This window comes from Lagopus leucura, unplaced genomic scaffold (genome assembly GCF_019238085.1).
Source record: "Lagopus leucura isolate 7727_CA_CO unplaced genomic scaffold, USGS_WTPT01 Super-Scaffold_100062, whole genome shotgun sequence".
Classification (NCBI taxonomy): domain Eukaryota; kingdom Metazoa; phylum Chordata; class Aves; order Galliformes; family Phasianidae; genus Lagopus; species Lagopus leucura.
In genome coordinates, this window is record NW_024962307.1 from 501614 (window position 1) to 524217 (window position 22604).

Consider the following 22604-nt stretch of genomic DNA (forward strand, 5'->3'; position numbering starts at 1 on the left):
AGACAAAGACACCTGTGGATTTCCCATTTTTATTAATGCAATTTGAATTAGGCTGGAACCTGCATGTTCTGAATACGCCACTTGAGGCTGTTCGTACAGCTCTGTCATAGCAAAAGAGGTACCTTAAATTCATCTGCAAATGAATGATGCCCCATGCAGTGATTATTTAAAACATAGTACTTCAGTGAAAGTTCAAATATATTTTATACACAGTGATTATGAAAATATATTTTCCCATACAATATTTTACTTCTAGCTACAAAATATGATAAAGAAAAATAATTCATTTGTTTCTCTAGCCCTAGGAATCTTCTTCTTTCTGCAACACATCAATCAGTGAAAGTGATGAGGTGGGAGACAGGACTCCAAAAATCACAAAGCATTTCCCTATGGATGTTTTTGACCAAGGATGGGGTGTTATCCTAGAGCCAAATTAAAGAGGCCAGGGAATCCAGAAAAGAAATCCCAATTCGGAACCACAGGGCTGTAGGATTTTGAGTCCTGGAAGTTCACATGATATGCCTGAGTATCATCAAACCCAACTTGATAAGAATCCCACGCTTCCCCAAACACATCATAAACTGTTCCTAAACTAATCTTTCTACACTGATGGCAAAGCAGCATTTTCATAGCAACCACTGAGACAACAAACACAACTTCGGAGGATGGGAAATTCTGCACTGCATGTAAGAGACAACGCACCAAAGTAACTGGGACTCAAACCACTGCTAACAGATTGTGTTCTGTGTTAGGATACATCTGTTCTGGACTTCAGTAACAGTTCTATTTTCATAGATTCAATGTTAGTTTCAACTTTGGGGTACTTTAAAGAAGCGTCTGAGGTAAGAGTTCTTGATGCACCTTTTTTGGTCTAGGTTATGTGCTTTTTGATTGTGTACAAAATAAACATTAGATGAGAACTCAGCTTGATACTGCAGTGGAAACAGCTTATGAGATGAAGTGCATCATCACCTAAAAAAGTGCTGCGAGACTTTCTGCACTCCAGAAGTCACGTAATTCCATATTTGACTCACATGTAAAGCAGCTGTGGAAAGGGCACTCCACCCATCCAAAGAGGCTTTCACAGCCACTTTTAAGCAGGCCCAAAGTGGTATACTGACATCTGGCTGGGGAAAGGATTTTGCCCATGTGGTCAAGGATGCAGTGTACAACAGTATTTGCATAGTACATGGAAGGGAAACAAGTGCCATTTACTCATATATACTGGAGGCATGGCAGGGGAGAAAGGAGTGGGTGCTATGGCTGCAGCGCTCATCTCTGGTGACAGCGGATTGGATTCTCCTATGTCCATTTAATCCCCCACCAAGAACAAAGAAAATGTACAGGTACTCCAGGTTGGGAATGGACAGGACATTTGAAAGCAAGAGAATGTTTCCTTAGCAGCTGTAGTTGATAGTGCAATCGTGTACTAATTTGGAAAAGATTAAATATGCAATCCCAGTTTTAAACAAGGATGGTTTTGTTATAACCAGATCTGCTGTGTATGCAGATCCCTTCAGTGGAAGCAGCTTCCACAGCACATTTAGAAGATAATAAAGCTGTTCTATACCTGAATCCTAACTACTACAAGGCAATATATTACCTATGATGACAGTTAACTACTGTTTTCAACGTAGTACCTGAAAACATCGTGTAGACATTACCTAAACCACATTCCACTTAATGTACTGTGCATGAATGAAGAAACTAGTGTATTTACAGTTAGTCTAACTGTAAACCTGAACTTTGATGCTACTATACATGAAAAACATCTTCTATTCATATTGCAGCTACAGATTTAATAAATAGAATTGCATATATTGTGCTTTATAAATTAAAATGAATTCCAAAGTGAGGCAATGCTTGTCAACAAAAAGCCACGCATGCTGATCCTAGAACCAGTCCACTTCCTCACTCTGTTTTCAGAGGTAGAAACAGCATTTATCTATTTCTACCTTTTCAGTTAAAGCTCCCTCCCCAAAAAGCAATCAAAATAGTTTACTTAGGCACTACTGCAAATATAAGTTGTCTAATAACCAATGCTTCTAACTTAATAAGGGGAGGACATGAAGAAAGTCACCATGTTTTGACTCCTTTGTCTTTAGCATGTTCTCTTCCTTATCTGACACTCTGAGACATGTGCAAAGGTGTCAGCATCTCTTCAAAAATAGCTCCTTTCACGTTAGATCCCCTCAAATTAGCTTCTTGTAGATCACAACCTGAAAGATCACAGTTCTAAAGAGTCAAAAGAGATCGAGTATTAGTTGAATGCACACAGAACTCGGGGTTCAAAACTTTCAATGCATTTATGCAGAAGCCACATATGCTTCTGTAACTTCAATGTCCTTACTTTGTCACAAGATACAACTAAAACTACAGTAAGGCAGTGATTGCTTTTCACAGTAACAACTGGATTTGGTTTTGCTGAATGCCAGCAATCCCCAGAATTCTATCAGTTGACCATTTAGCTTATAAAAGGAATTGTAACTCACTTCCAAATCAGTTCCTGCTAAAGTTGCTCCTCTAAGATTACAGTTCTTTAGTTTGGCATTTTTCAGTGTTGCAACTCTGAGATTAATTCCTGTCATTTGACTGCCTTCCATGTCAACACCTTTCAGGTTAGCACCTGGAACACAAAAGTACTTTTACAAAGGAAGAACAGTTAGAAACGTGGGATTCCACAGAAATGCTTTTTCAGTGCCATGTAAATTGGTATCTACATGTAATGATTCAGCAGTTGCACTCAGTCTTATGTACGTATATGGTTCTTCTAACGTAAAGATGAATTGTGCAAACCACGGCTCAATCTTGTACATAACATATGGATCTTAAAACATATGCAACTCAGTTTCCAAGAAATACTTAACACACAAAAACCTCTTACCTTCCAAATTAGCTTTAATGCCTGATGGGTCTTCAAAATTGCACCCTTTTAGAGATGCTCCTTCTGCATTGGAACACAACATCTTCACTCCCTGGAGGTTCGCACACTGATAGAGATAAATGCATCAGTGAAATTCATGCAAGTGCAGAACTGAACAACGCCAGAAGTAGTCAGACTGTAGCCTTCATTTATGTTTAGGAAGTGAATCTACTAAAGCACAACAGCCTTACTGTTTCAAGGCAGTGTAAGAACTTGGCATTACTTCACTGGGACAACAGGTTGGAATTACCTGCTGTTCCACACCCTCCTTCTCCTCCCCTCTCCCCAACTTATCCTGATTCCTCTTAAGATAACAGGACAGCCCAAACCTTCCACAGCACAATTCTTACATCGAGCACCGAACCAGAGAGGTCAGCTCTTTCAAGATTTGCACAACATAAGTTGGCATGTGCGAGGTTGCAGCGGCTTAGGTTAGCCATCTTGAAGTTGATGTACCGAAGATCTAGTCGTGAAAGATCTGCTCCGCTGAAATTGAGACCCTAAAACCAAAACCAACCCCAAAAGTTACAGAAGGTAAGGCGCAGCTCTGAATACAGAACAGTTCAGAGCATCATTTCTTACATGCAAAGATACGTGCATACACAACAAGAGCACCTATGCTATTACATAAGATTAAAGCTAATGCAAAGCTGTAAAGCACTGACTTTGTTATTAGAGTGCATCCTACATTTAAATAGAACAGCTCAACAAACTGATCTGAAGTAAAGCAGCCCAAACACTGCACTCAAATTTCATACTAAAGTTACTCTGCTGCTTGGAATCAAAACTCAGTTAAAAAGAGGAAGGCAGGGGTGGGGAAGCACACGCTTGAATTTCACATCATCACATGATGCTGCAGGGCATCCCAGCACCTGACACCAACACAACAGATCGAGGCACACTTTGCATTTCCACACCTGGCATCGCAGCTCAGACTTGGTTGGGGTTGCCAGCAGGAATCGCACAAACTCTTTTCGAGATATAGGAGAGTGGTCCTCTGCTGGCTGTGAGTTCTGTTGAGAGAGTTGTTTAGAAGCTAATACGGATAGGACTAAATTATGTATTGCCTGGAAGAGCAGGACATGCACATCCATGTATAAAAGCAAGCAAGTTACCTTAATAGCTATTTCTAGATGTTCAATTAATGAATCGATACCAAAAAACCTGGCTTCTTCCAAAACACCTAACAAAACAAAGCAGTTATTTGTTATTTACACAGAGCCTTTAAATGAGATACCACTCTTCCCTTGTTGGAAAAGGCAATGCACAGCCATGCCAAGAACATAAGCTTCAGGTTAATCCAACCTTGCTATCAGAAGACTGCCAATTCAACTGACTTCCCCTGTTTGTCATAACTCTCTTTTAGCTACAGTAACCAACAGATGAACAGAGCACCTGCTGAACCTTAGGAAATGCCTAACAAATGCATGAGCTAATAGAACTGTCAGCCATGCACATCGTATTACACTGCAATGGGACAGAGGAAAAGCGAGCTTCCAGTCAAGGAGAAAAAATGAATCTCAAATACAGGTATTAAGATACCAAATCCAGGGCACCGTTTGAGAATAAATTCTCCACAATAAAACATTTAGATAAGCAGACACAAACCCCAGTGATTTTATCACATTTACCTCAGGACAAAGTTAGACCTTTAAAGAATACTAATGTAGGAGATGTCGTACAGGTAACACCTACCGAGCAGATTGATGCCATCGTTTACAATGAGCTGCCCGTGACGCAAGTAGTTCAAAATAGGCTCAAAATACTCTGGGCTGCGGTCAATTAGGAATGCTCCTCTGTGATCTTGCTTATTTCCCCAAGCATCTGTTGCCACAAAATACACATAATTAAATCTGAAAGCGTTTGCTTCAAGTTTCAGATTGTTACCACCAAGGGGTTACAGGATTGAAGCCTCCCACGTGAAAGGGCATTTCTTAGAGAGAAGGAAGGAAAATAGGAGTGGAGGGGAAAACCCCCCTTACATACAACCCCTTCCTGCTATAAATAGCTAAAACACATTTCACAATGTGCCTAAGAACCCTTGCAAAAGCAGCATTAAGACTGGTAAACACATCTCATTTGGTGTTCACAAAACCAAGTGAAATGCAACAGTCAGGAAAGTCTAAACTAGAAAAAAAAAGTCTGAAGTATCAACTCTGGGTGGGAGTTCTATTTTCAAATCATGAGACGATCGTATGTTGTGCTTTGATGCTTTAACATACTTTTAATACTTCAACACAGCAATAACCATTAACTTAATAGTGCCTTTTACCTGTTCAGCTACTCGTTAGCTTGAAGGATGAGTTTTATTTCGAGATACTAACCTTTATCTTTAAACATGTGGGCCAACATACTGTCAGGTTCTTTATTAACCAAAGTACTCCTAGAAAATAAAGGCAGTGCAATTTTATTTTTCAAATGGAAAGTTTTGCTACAAGACCCATTTGCTGAAGGGAATGCATTTCCTTGGCACCCAGAAGGTAATCAGTGCTGTGTGATATGCATTCCAACTCTGTACTGATTTAATTTCAGAAGAGAAAACAAAACACACTTCTGATCTAAGGCGTATCAAAGGTATTTTAAATACAAAGCACTTCGTTAGCTGAAATGTTCCAGGGATAAATGCAGGCCTGTTCAGGCTTTTCACCACTGTTAGCACATGTGAACTGTTTAAGCATTCATTTCAGAATGGTGGCAACAAATTCCTAGTACTGAATAAGCTGCAGGTCTCCTACTCCATAGCAAATGATTTTTTTTGTTCTTTCTCAAGAGCATCCAAAGTCTCACTACCTGAACACACACCAACTACTACAGCAACCTTACTGAAGTTAATTCCAGCTCAACTAGCCCCATTTTTACCGTGTGGTGGTGAAGTATCGACCTCCGACATTAAGTGTTAACCAGTCTGTGTGTGCCCCTGTTAGCTCTTCATGAGGTCTTGCATCAGTCTGAGGATCTACACAGGTGATAAGAACGCAGATGTGAAAATTGTGAACGTTTCCAAATCCTCCATATGGTAACTAGGTTTCTGAAAACACTAGAAAATTAAAGTTTAAACTTACACTAAAGGAAAGCATAGAATCATAGAGTGGCTTGGGTTGGAGGGACCTCAAAGCCCACCCATCCCCTGCCACTGCCATCATCAGATCAGGGTACCCAGGGTTCCATCCAGCCTCACCTGGGGCACCTCCGGGAATGAGGCACCCACAGCTCCCCTGGGCAGCAGTGCCAGAGCCTCACTGCCCTCTGAGAATTTCCTCCTAACATCTAAACTAATTTTTCCCTCTTTTAGTTTAAATCCCTTTCCCCTGTCCTGTCACTATCTGCCTATGTAAACAGAAGGCTGAAGAATTAGAGGCTTACCAATGAACGGTTCCCCTTCACAGACAAACAGAACATCATCATCTCTGGAAGGGGATAGGGCAGGGGGAAGAGAAACAAAAAAAAGATTAATCAGCTTTTTGTTCATCGAAGTGACATTGGGATCCCCTCCTGATCAGCTTCAGGTAGATGACAATCGGATACCATTCGTTAGAATTAAGAACCTGATCCTTCTCTTAACTTTGCAGGTTCCAGATGACTGCAATTCTACCAGCTGCACTAGAGATGCTACTGATAGAGACCCGTATCAGCCAGGTAGGGATCACTTCTGATATTCAGCAGCTTTAGTTTTATGAGATAGTTCCTTTTCTTCCCACTCTGAGGGGTTAATGTTACATGAAGCCAAAGCCATGCCAGTTTGTCTCCTTTTCAGAAAGTCTCATCTGAGAGCTGAACAGACTTTTGGGACTTCCTGGCATTTGTGAATCCACCCAGAGGGACATTAAAAAGCACACAATGCAGCTTGCATCAAATTCAGATTCATCAAAATATGATGTTCTGTAGGCAGCATTATTTTTCCTTGAGGCAAATATTCCATTGAGTATACAGGCTGGAAAAGATCTGGTTTTATGAAAAGCAGTTGTTATTCACAGAACGGCTTAGGAAGGGACTTTAAAGACCATGGAGCTCCAATCCCCCTGCCCCAGATCAGGCTGTCCAGGCCCCTCCCTGCCCTCCCAACAACTGCAGGGATGGAGCATCCACAGCTTCTGTGGGCAGCACTGCCAGAGCATCACCACCCTCTGAGTAAGCAGCTTCTTCTAACACCCAACCTCAATCTCATCTTTTAGTTTAAAGCTGTTCTCCTCTGTTCTATTACAGCATGTAAGAGGTCAGTCCCCTTCTTGCTTGTAAACTCCCTTCCAGTACTGAAAGGCCACCATGAGGTCTCCTTGGAGTCTTCTCAAGCTAGACATGCCCATCTCCCATCCATGATTCAGCATTTATGGGATCAATCTTACCTAATCAAAGCAATATCATCGATGAGACCACCTTTCCCATTGTAAACACTGGTTGCTTTGATTCCCAGCTTATTGCTCGCCACAGACAGCAAATCCGACAGCGTGCCATACACAGCCACCACCTGCAAAGAGAAGGGAGCCAAACTGGGGTTGCTGCCATCCCAGAACAATGTTGGGCCTTTAAAACCCATTGCTTTCACTACAGACGCCGCCCCACAGCTCTGAGCAGAGCGGAAGGAGGATTATTTACCAGCTGTCCAACAGAAAGCACAGCACGGGAAGGCCGCAGCACATCCCTGACCTGCTCAGGGCACGGCTCCATCAGCACAGCACCACTGAAGAGGAGCTGAGCTGCAGAGAGCCGCAGCCAGAAGCTCGGGGCTCTTCCTCGCGGCCCCGCACACGGCCTGAGCCCCGGCCCGGCCCCAACCCTTAGCCTCCAGCGCTCCAATCGCGGCCGCAGCAGCCAGCCTTCCGGCCCCAAACAGAGCAGAGAAAAGCAGAACGCCTCAGAAATCTACGCGCAGCTCCCCGAAGCCCACCCGCAGCCCGCAACCCCCGCCCCTCACCTTCCCGTTCCGGGGACTGCCGTTAACGAACAGCGTGACCCGCCTCATGCTGCGCCGGCGGCGCCCCGCTCCTCCTGCCGCCGAACCCGGAAGGCAGCGCTCCCCAAGCGACGGGAACGGAGACCAATCACAGCCGAGCCGCCGGCCAATGAGAAACGCGCCCCACCGGCAGGGCGGGGAAATGATGGGTAGGCGGGTTGGAGTACGGAGACAGCGCTGCCAACAGCCAATCAAAGGAGGAGTTGGGTCCTTGAAGCCGAGCGCCGCCCGCGATTGGTTCGCGCTGTCACGCGGACGCGGCTCGCGGCGCCGACCGTTGCTTTCAAAATGGCACCGCGGCGCGAGAGTAACGGTCAGTGAGCCGCCGCGCTTTGAACGTGAGAGGCGCGAGCGGCTGAACGGGCGGAGGGCAGCTGAGAGGAGCGGGGGCTGTGGTGAGGGGAGCGGGAAGCTCTGAGGGGGTGCGGGAATAAAATGCTCCGTGTGGCCGCTCCGCCCTGCGCTGCCTGGTCCGCCCGTGGAACAGAACGCGTGGCCGCGTGGGCTGCTGTGGAAACGAAAGCTCCCGGCCCGTTTCTCTGAGCTTTAAAATCTGAGAAACCGAGTGCGAAATATGTGAGCGTCCTAAACAGCCTCCCCTCCCCTCTAAACTGCTCGTACTTGTTGTAAATTGCGATGTGATTGCGTTTAAAACGCGTGTTTAAACGCGGGATTTATACGTTTGAAGTAAAGGCACGGCCCTGTTTCCTTGGCTGTTTCTGTGTGCTCTGGGCTGAAGGCTTTCCCTGTTCCCCCGTCGGGGAATTCCTGGCTCTGCAGTCATTTCACATCGTCAGAGGACTCTTTTCCTTATCAAATAGCTTAAAACTTCTTGTCCTTTTTGACAGGGAGCTGCCTTTGTAGGAGAACAAAGAGCAAGTCGGCAGTTTTTTAGGCTAAAGACTCGTTGTGGTCAAAGGTGACAGATGCTGTGCTGGAAGCTGACAGCAATGAGAGCTGAAATCCTGCAGTGAAGGAAGAGATCCCAGTCAGAAGAGTGGAAGCTTTGCAGAGTGACTGAGCCCAAAGCCTAAATGGCATCTGAGAAAGAGAATGTAAGCAATGGGAGAGAGCAGGGGTCGCACCTCGATGCAGGGGATGCTGAGAGCCATCAGGGCACAGAATGCCCCTCTGATACTCCAAAAAGGGCTGTGGTTGGTGAAGCTGCCCGGCCACTGAGCAGCAAGGAGAATGTTTCAGGTAGACCCGTGCCTCTGGGAGATGAGTGCTACTCAACGCCTGCAAGAGTCAAAGCAGAAGAAAAATTGTACTGTGGATTATCGGAGAAACAGAGGAGGATAAGTGTTGATTTTGCAACTGTAACAACTGCTGATTTTGGGATTACTCCAGAAAGCTTTGTTAATGGATCTACAGGTAAGGCAAGGCTGAAGTAATCAGTGCTGTCTGCTGTTCTCTGAGGTCTGTCCAGTCCAATCCCTTATCAAAAGCTTCCGAGTTCAGTCAGGTTCATGGTGACCAGCTGAGTTAGAGTAAGTCCAAGGGTAGGAATTTGACTTCATTCCCTATTTGCTCTAATTCTCTTTTACTTTTTTTCTGTTCTGGTGATCAGCTGTCAGTGAGTTTAATATGGGAGTAGTCAGGTGAGCCCTGCAAATATTGTTTGTGTTTCTAAATTTGCAATTGAAAAACCAAAAAAACACTTCAGTTTCTCTATTGGTATATGGTATAGTTGCTTTTTATTCTTTCTTATTTCCTTACCTGGAAAAACAGAGGCCCAGGTCTTATTTTTCTGTTGTACGCAGTTTTAGAATCTGTTTTCAGGGACTTGATTGAAGAACAACATGAAAGAGAAGGGCTTGACTGGATGATCTTGTCAGTCTTTTCCACCCTTGGTGATTCTGTGATTCTCTAACAGTTTTCTGAGCCGAGCAGCTAAATAAGGTTGTTTCCATAAATAAACATAAAACACTCTTAAAAAAAACCCCAACATTAAAACAATGTCCTGCTGTGCATCTTCACTGTATTTTTTCCCTCCTGTCTCCATTTCAGCTAAGTCTCCAGCTGCACTAAAGCTGAGACGAAGATCAGCCATTGGAGCCCGAGGGTCTCCAGAAAACAATACCCTCATTCAATATCTTGCCCAGCAGAAAAGCAACAGGCAAAAAGAAGATTTTGCACAGGTAAGGGTCGTTCTCAAGTGTCTAATGCATCATTTTAATTCCCCTAGGGATCAATATGCAAGTCTTCCAATTTAACACCTGCTGGCAGAAAGAAAATAAAATCCAAGGAAGGGATCAGTAGAAGAAATAACTGTGGCCTTATTTTGTTCATTTTCCTTGGACACCTTATTTTAAAATAGAAATTTGATGCTGGTTTTGTTTGTGTAGAATCTGGAATCTTTTTTGTCTATTTTCACTTACCATAACCTTCATTTATCTGCATTCACCACACTTAGCTATCTGGCAAATTAAACTTGGATGGTTCAGATTTAAGTAAATACTAACATCAGTGATGTTTCTTTTTTCTTTTTTTTTGTTTAATTTGAAGTCAGACTTGTTTTTAATTCAAACCAACACAGACTCACATTAAATAAATTCTGGAAATGGCCTTAGGGGACAGATTAGAAAAGAGAACAACAAATTTCTTGATGCTGTTCCTTTTTTGACCATATGAGTAAAGCAGCACTGAGATAAAATACTTGCTTCTTCCCTGAGTGTGCTTTATGTCAAAGGTATGAATAAGAACTGAAAAAATTGCATGTCATCTTGGAAAAAGTGTCTGCTGACATTGATTTTTCTTTTAGCAGGCGAGTCCTTGTCAGTTTGCCAGGTCACTGAGGAGCAAAATGGATATCTTCCAAAGAACTTTTAAGTCAGTTCAAGAGGCTGAAGGGAAGACGGGTTTCTCTGGACTCTCGCAAGTATCTGCTGCGCTTCGGGAAGATGGCTGCTGTAAGTTCATTGATTTAAATGTTAGGGCTTCCTTTCAGCCAATAAATATGAAACGACACTGAAAATGTTTTCTTTTGTGAGAGCTGATGATGGCTTGGGAGTTTTTGCTTGGCTTGAGGTTTTCTTGATTGTAACTCTTACCTGCCTTCAATGTGATGTGAAATCTTCTGTTCAACTGCTTTTAGGTACATTTAGAAATTGGGTTCCATTACTGTGAATTTCCTTATTTCCTAATTTAAAAAGTACATACTGCAAAAGCAAGTCAGGGCAGTGCTGTGGCAACTGTGAGAAGGCTGTACTGCTGTGATTCTATGCTGGTCTTGATAACATTTATAAAACTTTTTCTATTTTTTGAAGATTTGCTAATGTTATTTTCAAAGTAGAAGTAAAAATATATATTTTTTTTTTTACTAATTCAAAAAATACCTTCTTTTCTCTTTTGTGCGTGTGTGAAGAAACACAAAAATAGCATTAACAGAATAATCTGAAATTGTGGTTTATTTTTAATCACAGTAGCTCAGAACAAAGCACCTGTCACGAAAGAACACAGTCTGGATCAGAAGAGTGAAGCTTTCATGTCTGACTGCAACGGAGCTGATTTCAAAGAAAATTTAAAAGAAAACTTGAGCAATAGCAATAAGTCTGGTAGGAGGTTATGCACCATCTTGTCTTTACAGCCCGATGTCACTGAACCGGCTGCTCTTTCAAAGGTATTTATCCACGTGTGGGCAAAGAAAGTAAACTGCACAGCAAATCTCCCTTGGAAGAATTTGCCTTGTGGAGGGAAGCAGAATCTGGTTAGATGCTGTGTTATGGATGGTGGGAATGCTGTAAGCAGCAAGGTTATTCTGATAATTACAAAGAAGGCTCATGTTATGCAATTAATAAAATTTAAATATGTGTAAATTCCTTGTGAGTCCACAGCTGTGTCACTGTGTGGCACGTTGAATTCACACATTTGGCAAACACAGATGTCAGAAATGTCAGTTTTGTGAAGAGCTGCGCAAAACTCAGCAGATCAGTTTGACCTCTGCCTTACCGTATATGTGCTGATTTGTATCATCTTTCTGTTCTTGCAACTTCTCTAGGAACAGACTTATAAGCAAGGCAGTCCTATCAAGTATTCGGAGGCTGTTCTAATTAGAGATATCTTAGAAACAAGCCGTGGTAAGAGGATTCATCACTATTACTATCTTGTTATATTCTTATTAAAGAAAGAAAAACAATTAGAGTGTATCTAAAGAAATGTTTGACAAGCACTCACTCCATGCTCATCATCTTGGCTACAATTTTTAATGCAGCAGAAACCTGAAATAAGTTTGAGATGAAAGCTAACGGAGCATATAATGACAGGGAAAAAAATTACTTCATATTGCAGTCCATTCAGCCCTTAATTTCGTTGTTTGGGCCGTTCTTAAGGAAAAATACAGTTGAGCATTTTGTGTTTGTGAAGCAGAGGGGAGTGAGAGACTCCGAGGCAGAGAAATCCTCCCCAGAAATCTTCATGTAATGCTCAATTTTCACATTTTTATTTCATAAATTGCTCAAAATGTGAATGTAAATATGGTACAACAGCAGCAAAAATTCAGAGAATGGATTTTTCTTGAGACACTGAATGTAGTTGACAGCCACTGTGGAAGGGTGTACACTGCTTTTCATAGAGCTAATGCTGAAGGCTTCTCTGTTTTACTTCAGTCTTTAATTTTCTTATATACTTGCTTTAAAGATTTCAGTCCTGACCGTATCAGTAAAGAAATCAGAAGTAATGTCATATCAGATCAGAGCAGGAAAAAGGTTAATTTTGCAGAAGAACTGGCTGTGGGGATATATGATGGAAGCGAGCCGCCTGTCACGCCGCTCCAAACGAGGGCTGCTTCGTTAACGGAATCCGCAGCAAGCGGCTCCCAGCTGCGGTCTGTGCTGAAGAAAACACCAGTGAAGCAACTGATGGACTGCGTGAAGGTTGGTTAATTAAATCACATCGCAGTGGGATTGATTCGTGTTTTAAGATGCTTCCTGACTATTTGTATGCACTGGAGATGGTTATCAGTGGTTCTCTGTTTGTATCCTGGTCGGTTTGAAGCTTTCTTCTTATGAGAAGATCCGTTTTGATGCTTTAAGTTTTACTCAGAACAGCAAATAGGTTTGTTAGAGTTGTGCTGATTACAAAGTTTGCCTTCAGAGGGAGTTATTGTCGCTTTTGATATGAGAAAGGACAGTCCTTAAATGGTACTTAATAGGTTCTCTTATCACATTTGATAGGAATGTTCAAACAATGCTGCTCACAGAGGAGGAGGTGAATCCTTTACACTCTCTGATCACATCTGTGAGGCACTGCAAACAGGTTTGATTCAGGTTTTTTTTTTGTTTTTCTTTTTTTCTTCCGTTGTTGTTCTGTAAATTGGAAGATTCGCAAGATCTGAAGGGTATTATGGATTAACCACCACTGAAGTAGCTCATAAGTGGTAACGTACGGTGTGAAGTAGAAAATGAAGTTACCAAGGGAAAAAAAATACACTTCAGAAAATATTTAATATAAAAAATAGTGATATTGATACCAATATTGCAAAAATCCTGTTATTCATGAGATTTTACAGTTACCAGATACAACTTGAGAGATAGCTGGTGTTTTCTAGACTTCTATTTTCTTTTTTCCTCATTTCTTGATATTATAGTAATGCTAAACTAAAAGTTCCTGTAGAGTTGATGTCTAAGGGTGATATTTTGCTGTTTGGTGGTGATTATTTAAGGGAATGTTAAGACCTGTAAAAAGGCCTTGAAAAGTCTCTGTTCTGTGAAAGCTCTGCTTTAAGCCTCCTAAGCAGTCGCTGTATTTTATTGCAGTGGAGAGAACTGAACAGTGCAGCCCCAGAAGGGCGAAGAAGAAAAAAGTGACTTTTGGAGAAGATCTCAGCCCAGAAATATTTGATAAAACTTTGCCTGCAAATACTCCATTGCGCAAAGGATCGACGCCGGTCTGCCGCTCGGGGTCAGCACGTGGCAGCCCTTGCACGAGGGCAGGGCTCACAGAGGAGCCATTAACTCAGCCAAACTTCGATTGCAGTGATGTAAGCTTTCGTTTTCTTTACAGCTGCACCAACAGCTTCTCACAGCTCTTTAAGGGTTCAATGTATTGCCTTTTTTTCCTTTATCTTACAGGAATGTATTGAGCCTCAGGAGGTACAGGAGGGCTCTGTTGTTTCAGAAAAGCTCTTACCTGTTGAAAATACAAAAGGTAACCTTGAGTCGTATTTTTGTCATTAGATGCTACATCTTTCTGTACCTGAAAACTGAGAGATGACACGATTGTGTTGGTTTTTTTTGTTTGTTTGCTCTACATGGGATGTGTTGTGCCTGAAGTTAAATGCTCTTCCTTTCCTGTAAAGGTCATTGCAGTAGCTGCCAGAGTTTGCCTAGTGTTGAGATTAACTGGACATTATTTGAGCTTGTGTTTTTCTGCACAAAAGGCCGATCTAATCAGGCTTACTACTTCAAATAACTGGGCTTACTATCTGGATTTATGATATTGTGGTACTGATGGTTTTAAAATAGTGAGCAAAGCTGTAAGAAAATAGAGGAGGATATTTGTGATTTTGTGTCTCAAAGAAAACTTGGTGTTAATTATTTTGTTACTGAGTATTATTTTGTTCTGTTCTGATCTACTTTGTAAAACAAGTTGTTTTTTTTAATCTTGCCGTGTTTGATAACTTTTTGTGCACAAAATCTTACTCAAGGCTAAGATCTAAACATGCTGTGCGTAGTGTTAAAATGGTGTGCATAATTTCCTCAAAATATGATTGACTTCTGTTGATCTGAACCAATATTCTTATTTTCTTAATGTATAGAAGCAGAAACTGACAAATCAGACATGAAAACGACTCGCTCCTCTACTAAAAGGAAGGTGAGGTTCTTCAGTGGAGGGGTTTTGTTTTCTCTACTTCTTCCAACAAGGATATTTTTGCATATCTGTTGAAGTACATCGGAGCTTTTGCATCCTCAGATATGAGAATTATAGATACCCAGGTAGATGGAAATATCTCCACTTAGTGCAGCAAAGGAAATCTCATTTTTGACAGGAAGTGGATTTTCAGTTATTGGAACCAGCTTGGATTACAATCTGATGCTTAAGTTTCCTATTTCTGTTAACTGTTGCAGGAACTTTTCCAAAGAGTTGGCAAAGTTGGAAGAGAGATATCCATAGGCTGTCATGGGATCAAGGGCTTCAGTCCCTGACATGTAGTTACAGAGGGCTTCTTAGGGCTGTTGCACGGTGTTCCTTTTTTGAGAAAACAAGCATGCACCTAATTCACCCCAATAACTTAAAATTCCTACTCTTCAACAGTACAGCGCCATTTCTGAGGGCACTGACTGCAGCATCTCAAGAACAACCAGCACTAAGAATGCTAAAGACGTTAAAAATCCAAGGAAGAATGAACTGCAAAGACCAAAGAGTGTGACTGCCTCTGCTGCCAAAAAGAAGCAAGTAAGTGACAGCCCAGTGCAGTTGGTGAATGCTGCCTTTATTTCTCTGTCCCAACATCTAACACAATCAGTCTTCTTTCTTGTATGTTTTCCATGGTTATTTTGATGTTTATGTTACAGATTTTCTAAAGGATGTTTTTGTTTCCTGTTGCTGCCAATACTTTCCTCACCATGCCTGTCTCTTGTTTTCCTTAGCTTACCATCACCCCGTATTGTTTGGGCTGACTGGCAGGGCTTTCAGTGCTTGTAGGGTAAAGAAGGCACTTCAGAAGTGAAGAGCACAACTTTTGAGACTTCAGCTTGTGGTTCTCTTGTCAACTGCACACAGCTGATAATTCTTTGAACTTGCCCAGTTTGCTTTAAGAGTTACAAAGGTGTGAGGCCTCTGAAGTATTTGAGCCCTTTGTGTGTTGGAAAGGAGAGCAAATAAAACTGGAAATAGAGAGTTTTGATCTGAAAAACTCCTTGATTTCTTAATTTGGTTAAGTCAAAAATCAGATCTCATTGGAGAAATAATTCTTTATATTGTAGTTTTTAGATTCATATGAAGAAAGCAGAACAAGCAGGGCATAATTTGTAGGGAGATAATTATTTTCCATAAAATGCAGTAATGGTGCAAATTACTTTGTGGTGTTTTCCAAAAGGATCCTTGTATTTGCATTGTGCTCTAATGTGGTCCTCTTGATCTCTTCAGAAAACAAAACGTGCAACCTTTGGGAAAAGAAGAAAGAGAAAAGTAAAGAAATCTTTATATGGGGAAAGAGAAATGGCTTCAAAGAAACCTCTTCTGAGTCCTATCCTTGAGATTCCAGAAGTTTTCTCTTCTTCCTCATCTCCAAATTCACCAAAGACAATTGCACATTTTCCAGGTGATGTGTTCTTTAGTCTTCTTTTGCCTTAGTCATTCCTTTGCTTTTATTTCATAGCTATTTACAAAACAGTTCTGTGCACAGATAAAGAGCCCAGTATGAATTTTTCACTTTTAATGGCTTCTGGAGTAAAATGAAGTGGAAATAAATAAAGCAGAGTCCAAAGCATCTAATAGATTATTAGTCTCCAGCTGCATAAATTTAACTCTTAGAGGGCTCCAGTGAAAAGATCACCACAAAAAAAAGATTCTATACTTTCACTGGACACTGACAAATAGGAACATGATGTGCAGTAGCTTTCTGGGGAGTTTTTTTAATGCTGTTAATGTGGAATGCTTATTTAGTAGCCTTCTATGTGGTAAAATACTAGAAACTTTTTATTGTAATACTTCAGAAATTGTGCACTCACAACTGGAGCCAAGTAACCATGTATCATTCCTTGTATTTTTAGATCTTTCCACACCCAGGGATGTTCATAATGATGTTCAACAGGAGCAAGTGACTGAAAGACTGGGAGAGAAAATCATCCCTGTTGTTCACGTGTATCCAAGCTCTGAGGAACTGGGTGCTGTGGAAGAAGGCAGCCCCAGCAATACAGTGTTTCAGGTGATCTGAAGTCTGTTTCTGATCTACTTAATGTTAGTGCTAGAAAGTAAGTCTTGTGCTTGGTTTTGTTATATTAAAAAAAAAAAAATAAAGAAGATTTTAGGGAAATTGGAAAAAGAAAATTAGCTGTTAATGGTCAAACACTGAAAGAGGATGCCTGGAGAGATCATGGAATCTGCATCCTTGCAAGGAGTCATTCTGAACTTGGCTGAAAAGGCCTCAAGCAGCATAAACTGCACTCCTCTTTGGAGCAGGTTCTTTCCAACGTGTGGGGTTCCATGAATTTGGATTTTTTTTTTTTTTAGTTGTTTAGCTTTTATTTTTGAGAATGACTCAACTTAGTGAGGAAATCTAGAGCGCTTGTTTAATTATCAGCTGTTTGAAACAAATTTTGTATGGATTATTTTTGCCTCTAATTTTTTTTCTTTGCAGTTTCCAAATGTGCCAGACACAAATGATGTTCTCAATACACATTTCCAGCAAGCTGAAGAGACTGCATGTTTAAAAGGGAAAACAGAAAGTGATTTCTCGATAGAACATGAGAAATTACAGGGAGATTTCCCAAAGAAGGAAGAGTGGCTGTCAGAGCTAGAATTTCCAAACCAAGAGGACACTGATGTACATGAGACTCTCCAAAGAACTGAGTGTCCACCTAAAAGGTCTTCAAGAGGTAGACCACCAAAAAGAAGAAGTAGCAGTACTGTGAATATTCCTCCTGCTGAAAAGTCTCATTTTGAAATGGCTGGAGAGGACCTTCAGTTTTCTTTTGACGTTGAAGAAGTTTTATCTGCTCCACAGCTAAAAAGTAACTCTTTAAAAAAGCCCTTGAGAAGAAAGTCAAGTATGAGCAGTGAAACAAGTCGGGTGAGACGCAGCATGAGACTACAGAAAGATGCAGAAATTGAAGGACTTGCATGGATTGAAGTAACCAATGAGATTCTGCAGAACCCTTCTCTGCTAGCTCCTGCCTGTAAAACCAGGAGAAGAATAAGCACATCTGTCCTAACAGAATCTGAGAATATTCAGCATCGAGAAGAAAATCTCATCCAGTTTGCAGCATCAGGGAAGGAGAACAGTGAATCTGTTCATGTTGCTGGTGGTCCTTGCAGGAGGAGGAAAAGCATTTGTGTATCCACACCTCAAGAAACAAGAACTTGGTCTCAAACCAGGAAAAGGAGCACAACAAATTCTGTATATAGGAGAGACAGCAGTAGCCAAGAATACTCTGAAGAAATGAACATACCTCTTCAAAATAGCATTACCACGTAGTGAGGTTTCAGCTGCCTCTCATTTTCTTAAGTGAAGGTCAGTATTAGATTCTTATGTTCTTTTTGTGAGTTTGACTAGAAATAAGATACTAATTCTCTATTCCACTTAAATTGTTACTTGTTATTTCCTTATTAATATTCTGAGTAATTTAGAACTGATTTTTCATTTCTGGGCCCTTAAAATCTTGTGTGTGTGCTGTGCATACACTGCATAATACTCAGTAGCTGACCTGTTATCTTATTGTTTCAGTACTTCTGGTTTGAGCTGTGTAAAAATAAGAAATGATAACTGCAGGTCCTGTTTAAATAGTTGGTGTTGCTTTCATTTCTCATTCTGTTCTGTCAGCCCCAGTGAAATACCTGTGTCACCTTTCAGTAAATAGAGCTTCCTGCTGAAAATGGTCTCTTCTGTGACCTTGTTTTTACCATTATTGAGATGGAATAAAATATTTCATGAACTTGGCTGCTTGTATAAAGCTGGAAAGCAAACAGAACAGTTTCATTTTTATGCATGTTTTACTTTTCTCTACAGACATCATCAGCTTTTCCTGAGACAAGAAGTCCTAAAGCAACTTGAAAGAAACTTCACTGATTAAATGCTGTTCATCTTGTACTTCTACAGAAACGTTACTGAAGTTGTCAAAACAGACTCCCTGATGTTTTATCTCGGGCTTTGTATTTGTGTCACAGTGCAATTTTTAGGCTTGGAATAGAGGTGGCCGCAGTTACTTGGGTTGCTTTGCTGTGATAGCAGGATTTTGGCGTACCAGGAGAGGGCACTCTGACATGAGTTTTGTGGTCATAGCTGAATTATTTTGAAAATGTAATGTATAAAGTCTTTGAACAGATGCTGTGTGACATCAGAACTAAGTAATAATAACTGCTACCATTTAACGTTCAGAAAAATCAAAATAACAAACTAAGCACTGAAATTAGTCAATACCAGAGAAGTGAAACACTTAGGCACTGTATTCAGATATGACTTTACATGTGGAAATCATATAGCACTTTAAAATACAGCATTGCTCTCTAGAGTTGCAGCAGAAATTTTAAGGTCTACCTGTTAAATCACGCAGCAAGGCAAACCTTTTGAGGCTGTGGATGTCAGATTAAAGATCTGCCTTAAACAGGTCAAGCATTGAGATATCCTGGAGGGAGAGGCAGTAAATTAGCATGGATGATACTAGAGGGCTTAATCTGCCTAGAACACACTTCTTGTGGTGCTGCTGTCCTATGCATCACTCACAGCAGCAGTGGAAGAATATTCTCCCCTGAGGTTCCTTGGGTGGATGTGTTAAGTGCACTTCAGATGTGAAGTGTAAATAAAATCAGAAGTAGAAGAGCCAGGGTAAGGAGAAAAACAAAGCTGGGATTTGCCTCCTGGCACAACATGGTCAATAAAGAGTTGGATGCCACGTACTCAATGGCAGTTTGCCTCACATGAAGGTGAGGTTGGAACCTGCAGAAAATAAGAGGTTACAGTAACTGGGTTTAATATGGAGAGGACTTGAGAGGAGGCAAGTCTTCAGTTATGCAGAAGCATGGTGGAGGTTAATGGTTGGTTCTTTGTCACTACCAAATGGTACAAAAAATGTTTTTAAATTAGGAAAAAAAAATAAAAAATCTGGTTAAGCAGCAAGAGGAAGCTCCAGCACCAGAGATAGCAGATTGCCTTGGGAAGCTGTGGAATCTTTTTATCACTGGAGGCTTTTACGAACAGTTTAAACAAATATCTGTCTGAAATGACATACGATACTTCCTTGGGGTAAGGATGGGGCCTGGACAGGCTCTCAAGGTCCCTTCTGGCTGTGTTTGCTGATTGCTAGAGATTAGGGTTACAAAGTGAATTGAGACTGGCTAATATGAAGGTCCGAGCCAGAATTTGTCATGGAATAGGGAGTAGATTTGCTGACTTTGAGGGCTGTGTAGCAAGGGAACTAACTGGGGAATCAGGGAAGAGCCCTTCAAGTAAGGTAATGAGATGGTCCTCTAGTATTTTAAACATTCAGCTCTCATGTGATTTGCTCTTCTGAGGCAAACCATCTCTACAGACCCCAACAATTGTGGAACCTATGATTTGATGGCTGTGCTGTAACACAGAAGTGTGGACCACAGAGCGAACAGTGCTGTTCTGAGCTAATAGAATTCTGACTATTAGTCTTTGAAGGACCAACAATTTCGCAGTCCTTATCCAGCGAGCAGAAGTACTTTCCAGGGCTGGTCTCTTGCCTTTATTTCTGAGTAAGGATATAGCAATTTAATTGTAGGCATATTGTGTGCAAGAGGTTTTAAGTGTGTAGTTCTAGTTTTCAGCTACTGCAGCACTATAAAGAAATCTATGGTGTTGGACAGTCTCTTTCAGCTCCTGTTTGTTCTCTGTGTTTTTCCAAAGGAAGAGAGGGTTATTATAAAAGGCCATTTTGTATTTTAAAGTATTCACCAACCTTACATTTTGCATTGCATAGACATGAAATGGCTTCAAGTAGCTCTGAGTAGACACTGCCAGGGAACTGTATTCAGCTGATTGCCATGAATCGATCATGGTCTGATTAACAGAACAAGTGGTGAGTCCTAGAAAGGCTAATTATCTTGCCAGTCCAATGTAATTATGATGTCACTAATAAGTAAAAGTAATCATATTGCTTTTGTTTACTCTGTCCTATGAAACACAGTCTTCATGTGTTCGTAGATAGCTGACTATGCAGGAGCTAGCAAGAAGTACATCACACTTGGGATGGTCTTTTCTTAAATTTGCATTGTTAGTGAGTCAAGAATGCAAAGAACAGTAATACACATGTTTTCATAGAGTCATTTGAGTTAAAAAGGACTCTTAAAGGTCATTGAGTCCAACTCCCCTGCAGTGCACAGGGGCACCTGCAGCTCCATCAGTGCTCAGAGCCCATCCCCTGACCTCGGGTGTCCCCAGGGATGGGGCATCCACCACTTCTGTGAGCAGCCTCTGCCAGTGCCTCACTGCCCTTATTTTAAAAACTTCCTCATATCCATTCTAAATCTCCTCTCTTGTAGTTTGAAACCATTTGCCCTTGCTGTGTCACTGCAGACCCTGCTAGTCTGCCCCCTTGGTTCTCACAGCCCCTTTGGATACTGGAAAGCTGCTATCAGCTCTCCCCAGAGCCTTCTCTGCTCCATGCTGCGCAGCCCCAGCTCTCAGCTTGTCCTTGTAGGGGAGGTGTTCCACCCCTTCCTGCAGAAAACTTTAAAGTGAAAAGCAGGGTCTTTATATTATTCTTTCCCAGTCATCATTTTATGCTAATATTTTGCCATACTTAAGAATCAGTTACAAAAATGCAGGCTATATTTTCAAGTTTTCTCACGTGTGATTTAACAGGATTAAAACAGCTTTCTCAACTTGGTAGTTACTGTAGGCAGGGAAAGTAAACAATGAGAACAACTTGTGCCATTTTTCTGATTTACTGATAAGCTTTATTTTAAAATAATTGTAAATAAAGCTTCGTGGCTTCGGTTTATTTTTCTCTCCTTGCTTCTGACAATTTGATAAAGTGGATATTGAAATGCCTCCGTGCTGCATGTAAATGTTGCTATTTTATAGTCATTTAATGGTGATAACTGTGTGGTTCTTTAGAATTTCGTGCTGTAGCTTTTCTTTCCAGCTCTGCATCCTCTAGCACTCACAATTCGCTAAGACCAGGGAAGTAATTAGTGATGAGCTGACCTACGCACAAAGAAGCAAACAAAGTAGATCTACATACAAGGAGATGGAGAGAGGAAGAAGAAAAAAATAAAGCCAGTGAGGTATGCCAAGTATAGCTTAAGCACAGAGGAACAGGAGTGGGCAGTGGAAGAAATTTCATTTTCAAGCTAACAGGTATGTAAACAATGGAAATAACTTGGAAAACAACTGCAGTGTGTGGCTGAATATTCCTTCAGATTGCACCCTTCTAAGATCAGGAGGTAAATAGTGCAAATCACAGTTCTAACTCACAGTAAGGTGAGGTCTCACTCTGCTGTGTCCCTGTGGAAAAGATGAAGTTGTGCCTTTAACTTATAGACAAAAAGGCTAATGTATTAGTTTTGTAATTAAGTCCTGTAAATTGTGCATAACAGAGCAATTAACTACTTTAACCAAGCTTTGCAGGGAGAAGAAGAAAAACCTATGTGCACTGGGAATGAGGGTATGGAACATATTCCCTAACTCAAACCTGAAAAACCTGGTGTTAGTCTTGGGTTATTTCCAGTGACCCCTTGACTCCCATCTTCCTGCCCCCTGCACAGATTTGGAACTGGTCAGCCATTTTTGTTTTTGGAAGGGAGAGGAGACAGATATAATGAATGGCTTTTATTGTGCAATATTTCAAAACCTTTTTGACTGCATTCGGATGGGATGGAAAATGTTCTACCCTGTGCTGCAGCCAAAACAAACAAAACATATTCCCTAAACCTGGATGTGTGTTTCACTCAAACTGGCAGTAGTTAGAGCTCTACTCTTAAACAAGAATTCAGTTTGACAATTTTTAGGCCTTGTTCAGCTGAATGTAGCAGCCAAAGAAAATACTTGGAAAAAAATTAAATAATACACATATTTACAGCTTGCAGGTGGCATTAATTTTTGCA

General features: G+C 41.2%; 2 protein-coding genes across 2 annotated transcripts; one reads left to right on the forward strand and one right to left on the reverse strand.

Annotated features, from left to right (window-relative positions):
• Positions 1–15: 15 nt before the first annotated feature.
• Positions 16–7940, reverse strand: KCTD9 (potassium channel tetramerization domain containing 9). Its single transcript, XM_042886771.1, has 12 exons — positions 7836–7940; positions 7267–7388; positions 6287–6330; positions 5783–5879; positions 5248–5306; positions 4619–4747; positions 4039–4106; positions 3841–3936; positions 3274–3423; positions 2885–2990; positions 2493–2626; positions 16–2235 (listed from the first exon to the last, which is right to left on the reverse strand). Exons 1-12 carry the CDS (start codon positions 7881–7883, stop codon positions 2119–2121), a joined length of 1170 nt encoding a protein of 389 aa, XP_042742705.1. The 5' UTR covers positions 7884–7940; the 3' UTR covers positions 16–2118.
• A 192-nt stretch (positions 7941–8132) lies between these two features.
• On the forward strand, positions 8133–20916 carry CDCA2 (cell division cycle associated 2). Its single transcript, XM_042886740.1, has 14 exons — positions 8133–8187; positions 8723–9248; positions 9885–10015; positions 10642–10786; positions 12513–12748; positions 13049–13130; positions 13631–13854; positions 13946–14021; positions 14632–14687; positions 15129–15269; positions 15963–16137; positions 16589–16743; positions 17176–18048; positions 18544–20916. Exons 2-13 carry the CDS (start codon positions 8909–8911, stop codon positions 18010–18012), a joined length of 2598 nt encoding a protein of 865 aa, XP_042742674.1. The 5' UTR covers positions 8133–8187; positions 8723–8908; the 3' UTR covers positions 18013–18048; positions 18544–20916.
• Positions 20917–22604: the final 1688 nt, after the last annotated feature.

Bases quoted from the DNA above. Each gene is read 5' to 3' on its own strand.
- KCTD9 (XM_042886771.1), bottom strand. From the start codon at position 7,883: ATGAGGCGGGTCACGCTGTTCGTTAACGGCAGTCCCCGGAACGGGAAG. The intron at 4,107-4,618 runs GTAGGTGTTACC...TTGTTTTGTTAG, and splicing joins CGATGGCATCAATCTGCTCG to GTGTTTTGGAAGAAGCCAGG. The intron at 2,236-2,492 runs GTGAGTTACAAT...TTGACTCTTTAG, and splicing joins TAGCAGGAACTGATTTGGAA to AACTGTGATCTTTCAGGTTG.
- CDCA2 (XM_042886740.1), top strand. From the start codon at position 8,909: ATGGCATCTGAGAAAGAGAATGTAAGCAATGGGAGAGAGCAGGGGTCG. The intron at 15,270-15,962 runs GTAAGTGACAGC...TGATCTCTTCAG, and splicing joins CTGCTGCCAAAAAGAAGCAA to AAAACAAAACGTGCAACCTT. The intron at 16,744-17,175 runs GTGATCTGAAGT...TTTTCTTTGCAG, and splicing joins CCAGCAATACAGTGTTTCAG to TTTCCAAATGTGCCAGACAC.